General features: G+C 30.7%; 1 protein-coding gene across 1 annotated transcript; it reads left to right on the top strand.

Annotated features, from left to right (window-relative positions):
* Window positions 1-2,801: 2,801 nt before the first annotated feature.
* Window positions 2,802-4,794, top strand: LOC107899526 (lactosylceramide 4-alpha-galactosyltransferase). Its single transcript, XM_016825267.2, has one exon. The coding sequence runs from the start codon at window positions 3,323-3,325 to the stop codon at window positions 4,553-4,555; it is 1,233 nt and encodes a 410-aa protein (XP_016680756.1). The 5' UTR covers window positions 2,802-3,322; the 3' UTR covers window positions 4,556-4,794.
* Window positions 4,795-7,925: the final 3,131 nt, after the last annotated feature.

Below are 7,925 nucleotides of genomic sequence, written 5' to 3'. Positions count from 1 at the left end.
CATTTTAAAATAACAAAAATTCACTTGATAGTGATGTGATAAAAAGATAACGTTGAAAATGCTAATATATATATATTTTCTTAAAAGAATTCATTAGAACTCATTATTATAAAATATTTTTTTTGTTGGAATAGTGTTTTGAAAAAAAAAAGACGTTAGCATTGTAATTAAAAAAGTTAACAACATTAACTATTTAGACTAACCAATTACATTATAAAAAGTAAATGGATCAAATAATATAAAAAATTTAAGTATATGGATCAAAACCAAGTTTCAACAAAATATAAGGGCCAAAATTGAAATTTTCCTATAATCTTATAATGTTAAAAGAAAAAAAAAAAGCAAATCTAAAAGATGTGTAAGTCTTAAAACATTTAGGACATTCAAGTTGTTTATAATTACATAACATATTTTAATTGAAAAATTAACGATATTAACTATTTGGATTAACTAATAACATTATAAAATAAAATGACTTAATTATATCAGAAATTACAGTATAGAGATCAAATCTCAAATTTAAACATAATAGAAGAACTTTGACATTTTCTTATAATGTAAAGAAAAGAAGATAATCATATACGTGTCATCAAAGGGAAGGCCGCAAGGATGTTTCTTTTATATATAGATATATAAATATAATCACTTATACCAATTTAATTAAATTAAACTATGAAAGTTTTTTTTAATAAAAAAAATCAAACTTTTTATTAAAATGATTGTGTTAGACATGGATTGCTTTAGATCAAATTCTAGTTATGCTTCCTCTATTATGTTTAAATTTAAGATTTGGTATCTATTCTAATTTTATATAATTTGGTTCCTCTACATAATATTATTAATTAATCTAAATGATTGATGCCTTTAATTATTTCGGTTAAAATATTAATATCACATCTTTTTCTTCAAAATATCTATTCCAACTTCATATATATATATATGTGTATATATATATAGATGTTTCTAAAAGGAATTCACATAATCATATTAATTGGAATAGGTAAGGATGCTAATTAATTGGACTGACTATTGCCACTGAAAAAATAGAGGACCAAATTTTGTCAAATTAAATATAAAGATTAAATCACAAATGTGAGCAAAGTAGAGAGATTGAAACTGTGGTTTTACCATTATCTTATAATGATTAAAAAAAGAGAAAAAAGGAATCGAGTCATTAGTTAGTTCAATTAATTAACATCCTTAATCATTTCAGTAGTGGGCATGGACCTTTAAGAAAAAAACACTTATTTCAACTTATCAAGCTAAAATAATTTTTTTTGTTAGAATAGTTTTTTTTTTTAAAATTCAAGCCACAAATTTATTTATTTTTGGGGTAAAAAAACCCAATTAAACTAAATACCTAAAAGTCTCATACACTAATCTTATTATTCTTGAAATTTTCTAACCTAGATTCATCTTCTAAATTGCTCTCGCTGGTTTGACCCTAGCTTTGTGTGCCCATCCTAATGAAATCTTAATAAGAGTAATCAACAATATTAACTATTTGGACTAGCTAATAATATTATAAATTTTAATAAATGTTTTTTTTCTTAAAAAATACATCTGGTTGTTACCACTGTTAAATATCATTAATTAAATTTACTAGTGAGATATTTTGAATTTAAAAAAAAAATCACTTAGTAATGAAGCAACAGCAACAAAAAAAAAGGGGTCGAAAATGCCGATGTGGACTTTTTCCTTAAAAACACATATTTGAACTTGTAATGGTAAAATAAATTTTTTTGTTGGAATGATGTTATTAAAAAATTGATGTCAACATTTTAATTGAAATAATTAACTATATTCAGTATTTAGATTAGCTAATGAGTTTAGAAATGTATAGAAACCTAATTATATTAAAAAAACAAAATATATGACATAAATTCCAAGTTTTGATATAATATAAAAGGCGACAATTAAAATATGATTATAAAAGAAAACCTCAAAAAGACTTAAAAAGTAAAAAAAAAAACCATTTTGAGTTAGAAACAAGATTAAGAAATAAAAAATAAAATGAAAGAGAGGTAATGATAGGGAAGGCAGGGCCTTAGGTTTCCTTTTATGTGAAAAAGGTATGTTTGGCTTGTTAGGAATAACTATGATCTGGTTTTGTCGGTGAGAAAAAAAAAATTGTGCTGTAAAATCCACCTAATTATGTGGGGGTCAAATAAAGGGGCTTTTTTTAAAATAATAGAAAGGTACACATAAACCTTTGGTCGCCTGCATGCAATCTTCTAAATCCTTGCCTGCCTTTTCTTTGTTTTAACTTGATATTTTGTGTGGATGATTGATAAATAATTATAAATAAATAATAATAAACTTCAGCTTTAAATTTTAAATTCAAAACTTGAAAATTATTAATTAATTATTATGTAATACTTTTATTTCATATAATAATAAAATATATGAAATATTCTTGTACACAGTCAAACAATAAACAGAATCCAAACATGGTGCAACTTAAATTAATAGCACACATATTATTTATATTAGAATGACAATCTGAAGCACCAACGAAATTACAATTATAATCAATACATCTATATATCTATGGCAAAAATCTAACTATTACAATAGATAGAATATAATCACATCTATATTAGAATAAATATGGGAGTATTTACATATACAGTTCCAACTTTTACCAAACGTGTTCAGAAGCTCATCCTAATTTTATTAAGGTTTCAATCAAGGGCCTGCATATTTCAACATTTGCTTCAAAATAACACATGAAACGTTGGGCCAATAAAGAGTGTTGAGAACATGGGCAAGTTGTCAATAATTGACCTCTAGCTTACGTCGAGAATCTCTAGCCACACCGCCCCCACGTCGCTAATTGATATAAAGACCGTTCCGGTTTAGACTTTTTTATCTAAAATTTGTAGTCATACATCATAAAGAAGGTCCCAACACTATCACACCCATCTTTCTCCGTAAAATGATGCCTCCCGTAAAAGAAGAAAAAGACCAAAGAAATTGTTAACCATCTCACTTGGTTTTTTTTCAACTGGTTTATGGCTTTTTTTCAGGCATACCATATGTCAATTTTTTATCTATTAAAATTACTCCTACACTTGTTTCTTCCATCTCTTTTAGACCCAAAAAATAACAAAAAGGTAATACGAATGAAAGTGAAGAAACACACGATGCTTCGTATATTATATTATTGGACTCGCTTCCTTTGGGATGTGTCCCTTTTGTAAACTTATAAAATATCTCTTCCCATTGACCTCCAGACAGGTTTATCTTGGCAGCTCTAACAAGCCTTTGAAATTCTGAATATCTAGATAGCTTCAACCTCTTCCTTCACCACCCCATATTGATGGCAGCCAAAAATTTTGGCTGCCGGGTTGTTAATCGATCCAAATCGCCTGTTGTTTTTATGATCTTGTTTGCTCTTCTAATGTTTTCCATGCTGGCAGATAGTATTGTTTCTAAAATATCACTTGAATCGGCTGCTTTCAATCAGAAACGTGATTACCAGGCGTTGCAGAGTCCGAAAGTTGTAAGAAATATCAAGAGGAATGTTGTTTTTCCTCTGCCATTGACTGTTTCTACACAAAACAAGATCATCAGGGTCGATAATGAACATGGGATTGGGAAATTCAGGAGAAGAAGACTGCCAGAGTATGAGATTTTCACGTCAGATGAGTTGACAAAGAAGTTCCATGGCCGAGTTCTTGAATTCTTCAACCATGGGTGCGAGGTTCACTTCTTCATGACATGGATTGCCAAGGTAGGGTCCTTTGGAAGAAGGGAAATCATGGCTGTGGAAAGCGTTTTTAAGGCTCATCCTAATGGTTGCTTGATGATTCTATCCAGAACCATGGACTCAGTACAAGGTTACAGGATCCTGAAACCGTTGCTTGATCGTGGTTTCAAAGTTCTAGCAGTGGCCCCAGACTTCCCATTTCTGGTGAAGAACACACCCGCTGAAGCTTGGCTTGATGATATGAAGAGTGGGAAAAAGGACCCTGGTGAGATTCCATTGGCTCAGAATCTATCTAATTTATTGAGGCTTGCAGTTTTATACAAGTACGGTGGTGTTTACTTAGACACGGACTTCATAGTGCTGAGGAGTTTTAAAGGGTTGAAGAACACAATTGGAGCACAAAGCATTGATGTGGTGTCTAAGAACTGGACAAGATTGAACAATGCAGTGCTGGTCTTTGATATGAACCATCCACTCGTACTCAAGTTCATTGAGGAATTTGCTTTGACATTTGATGGGAACAAATGGGGACACAATGGGCCCTATATGGTTTCCAGGGTAGTTCGTGGAGTAGAAGGGAGAGCTGGTTATAATTTTACGATCTTACCACCTATGGCATTTTATCCTGTTGATTGGATGAAAATAGGGAGCTTCTTTAAGCTGCCTAAAGATAGCGCTGGGTGGAGATGGATAGAAGCTAAGGTGTGGCAGCTAAAGAGGCAAACATATGGAGTACATCTCTGGAATAAGCAAAGTAGCAAATTAATGGTTGAAGAGGGAAGTGTAATGGGAAGATTAATGGGAGAGAATTGTGTTTTGTGTAAACATGTATATAGTTCTTAAAAAGAAAGTGATGGTGAAGCTTATTCAATCAAAACAGATTGTCGTACAGTTAAGCGTCAAAATGTTGTGCCCCAATTCAAGGGCCTCTCATTGTAAATTAAATGTGAATCGAGACCGGGTAAGGATAGGTTATAGAAAGTAGTAAATATAGTTGAGACATAGGCATAGGACTAAGGTATCCTTTGTTGATTTTGTGATCTTTAATCTCTCTCTTAATGAAATGGTCTAGTTAAAGCTCATGATACTATGTTGTTGGGACACGGTCAAATAAATTATAGCTAACTTTTTTTGTGCGGTGAATAAAAGAGGAAAATCTTTGAATGAACTACTGAGACACTAACCTAGGGAAGGCAAAGCCAACTGCATCTGCTAACAACAAATAGATATCACCTGGCAGTGGCTCATTATACACAAATAAATTCCTTTTGATCGACAACCTCTCCTTGACGAGCCAATGGGCAACAAATTCTCTTCTCTTGGGACATGCTTCATTTGTCATTGCTAATCTCTCCAAATGTTCTTGCTACAGTGTTGTTTGTAGATTGTAGCGTAGAGTCATGGTATAATGTCCAATTTACCTATCAGTTTGATGATTATAATTTTGGACAAACTTAGAATTAATAGATAAATTTAGAATTATTATATGCAATAATCACATTTTTTAGGTAAAATAAGGGATGAGTTGGAATTTATTTAATTTTTAGATTATTATTTGATTGGATGAATAAATAAAATAATTGACTCTAAAATGAAAAATAAATTAAAAAATCATCGTAGTTGAATATTATTTGGATAATTAAATAAATTTACATATAAATTTTAATATGATAAAGTCATCATAATATTAAAATTAAATTATGTAAATTATTTAATTATATTAATTAAGACATGTTATTTAGTTTCAAGAGAAGGAAGCTTGTGAAATTGGTCTGGACAATGGTCGGCTACCTTAGCCCAACTTAGTAAGGGAAGGTCGGCTAAGGGGTTACTTCATCCCTAAGTAGCCGCCGGTCATCTCCTTGAGTCTCTGTTGGACTGTGACAGCTCTGTTTAATTACTTTATAGCTCTAAATAAGAATTAAACTCATACATGTTTTTCTCTATAAATATAAACTATCTCTAAACCCGAAACCCAAATACTAAGGGAAACTCTGTAGAAATTTAATGAAAAACAATTAGAATAAATCCTAATTTTCTTGAGTTCATGTTCTAAAGTACTGTAGAGTTTTGGAATTGGTTCAATTTTATAAAGAGGATTTTGCATACCTTTTCCCTTTAAGAGAGGTTTGATTTGGGCTTATGTTAATTTTTTTATTAGAGTCCAAAAGTCGTGAGTTTTAGAATAGTGAATTTAAATCAATTGGTAAAAAGTTTGAAGAGATCAAACTTCATTTTGATTTGATCGGAAAGTTTAAGGATCTGTCTTAAGGACTCTTGCAACTTGGACATCTTCTTGTGATCTTGGCATACATGAACTTGTTTAATCAAATTTATTATTTTAGATATCATATCAATGATTCATTTTATTTTATTTTTTTAAATTCACTGCTTCACTTTACTATGTTCTCTCAGTCGTTTTCCTACACTTCCCTATGTTTTAAGGATTTGGCACATCTCATGCCACATCTCTTAAGCAGTATGTGCATCTAATTTTTTATGTAGTTTATTTTATTTTATTTTATTTCTTATCCTTATCGTTTATGATTTCGTTTTAAGCAAAAAAGAAGAAGAAGTGATTTTATTATCCGCAAATTAAAGAAGACATTTATCATTTTTTAAGTAAGCATAAATCAACTAAGTAGAAGAGTCTTATGCAATCATGACATTGTTTCAGTTGAAGAGATGAGTCCTATTCCAAGTTGATTTTTTTTGGATATTATGATAAAAATGAGATAAGGTTTTCAACGAGGAATGTTTGTAGTACATCCTTAAAGGAGTCTTTTATCAAGAAGGAAGTATGTACAGCAAAGTCTTGAAGAATCTTAGTTGGCCTTGGTGTTTTTTACATGAGTTCCATGCTTCAAGAGTCCTAGTCTATCTTGGCTTGTTGGTGCAAAAATGAATGTAAAACAGCTAGAATAGAGAGAAAAACTAAATTTTTTTTAATCAAAAAATTGTTACAACATATAGCAAATTAAAGTTACCTAATACAACTTCTCCCAGTAAGCTTTCTTGTAAATTGTAATACATGACTTATACACAGAAAAAAAACTTCAACTAAACATGTCAAATACAACTAATTTTCCCAGTATGCACTTTGTGTGCCAAGATACGCTTCGTGCGTCAATATGCACTTTGTATGTCAGGATGCACTTCGTGTGCCAGTATGCATTATGTGTGCCAGTTTCCCCTATTTCAATTTCTTCGATGATGCACTTTGGTGCCGGATTGGTGTGTTGGTTGGACGATTTGCGTATCTGTCAAAGTCCAAGTCAGGTTAATAGAGATTATAAAACATAAGCTTGTTAAATGATATTAATTGAAATGATATGATGATATGGAACCATAAGTACTTATAAGTAATTCATGATAGAGAAAGCATATAAAAGAATATGCGAATCGGTTAGAAACAAGTCCTGGGGGTCGAATCAAATATGAATGAGTCAGTAGACTCCATAAAGAGCATTAAATCGTAAGTTGAAAGATCAAATGACATTGATTGAAAATGAAAATTGGGTAGCATATTGTTAAATGTACATGTATTTGAAACTTAAATGGATTGTTTTTATACATATTAATATAAGGCATGGTATTGAATGTTTCAAATGGTATATAGATTGACATTTGTTGAATGGTATTATATGGTGAATTTTATTGCAAATGTTAAATGAATTGGTATGTAAATTTGCTATATGTATATATAGATATGATAATGGAAACTCTTGGCATGATGGAATGTGAAATGGTTAAACATTGAACTTGAATTCATTGTGTTCATTTGCTAATGCAAATGTTGCATTGACTTGAATCATGAAAGTACCGCTGAGCTTTATCACTCAGCGTAAAGTTGATTCTTTCCATGCGTAGGTTATAGTCAATCCCGAGATTTTAAGACATGATACAACATCCAATTAGCAGTTCTTGACTAAAAATGTTTGTACAGTCCTTTTTTATTTTGATAAATGACATGTACCTAGGTTTTGAGTCAATTTCGTATAATGTATGGTCATATTGATATTTAAGCTAGTAATGGTTTAGTTGATGTCGAAACCTTTTTAGAAATCGACTTTATTTTGAAAACAAAAATGGAGTCGCCACCAATCCTTTTCATTAGGTGAGATCGGATCACCTCATAATTTGATCATTTTAATAGAAGTTTAGATTTACTAAAATGATAATTTTTGGTCTATAAATTCTAGGAAGTGGGTTC

The sequence above is a fragment of the Gossypium hirsutum genome, chromosome D04, assembly GCF_007990345.1.
Source record: "Gossypium hirsutum isolate 1008001.06 chromosome D04, Gossypium_hirsutum_v2.1, whole genome shotgun sequence".
Classification (NCBI taxonomy): domain Eukaryota; kingdom Viridiplantae; phylum Streptophyta; class Magnoliopsida; order Malvales; family Malvaceae; genus Gossypium; species Gossypium hirsutum.
Note: the sequence above shows the minus strand (reverse complement) of the source record. Positions and strands in the feature narration are given on the sequence as shown.

What these genes read in the sequence shown, in the direction of transcription:
- LOC107899526 (XM_016825267.2), top strand. Translation starts at nt 3,323, where the DNA reads ATGGCAGCCAAAAATTTTGGCTGCCGGGTTGTTAATCGATCCAAATCG.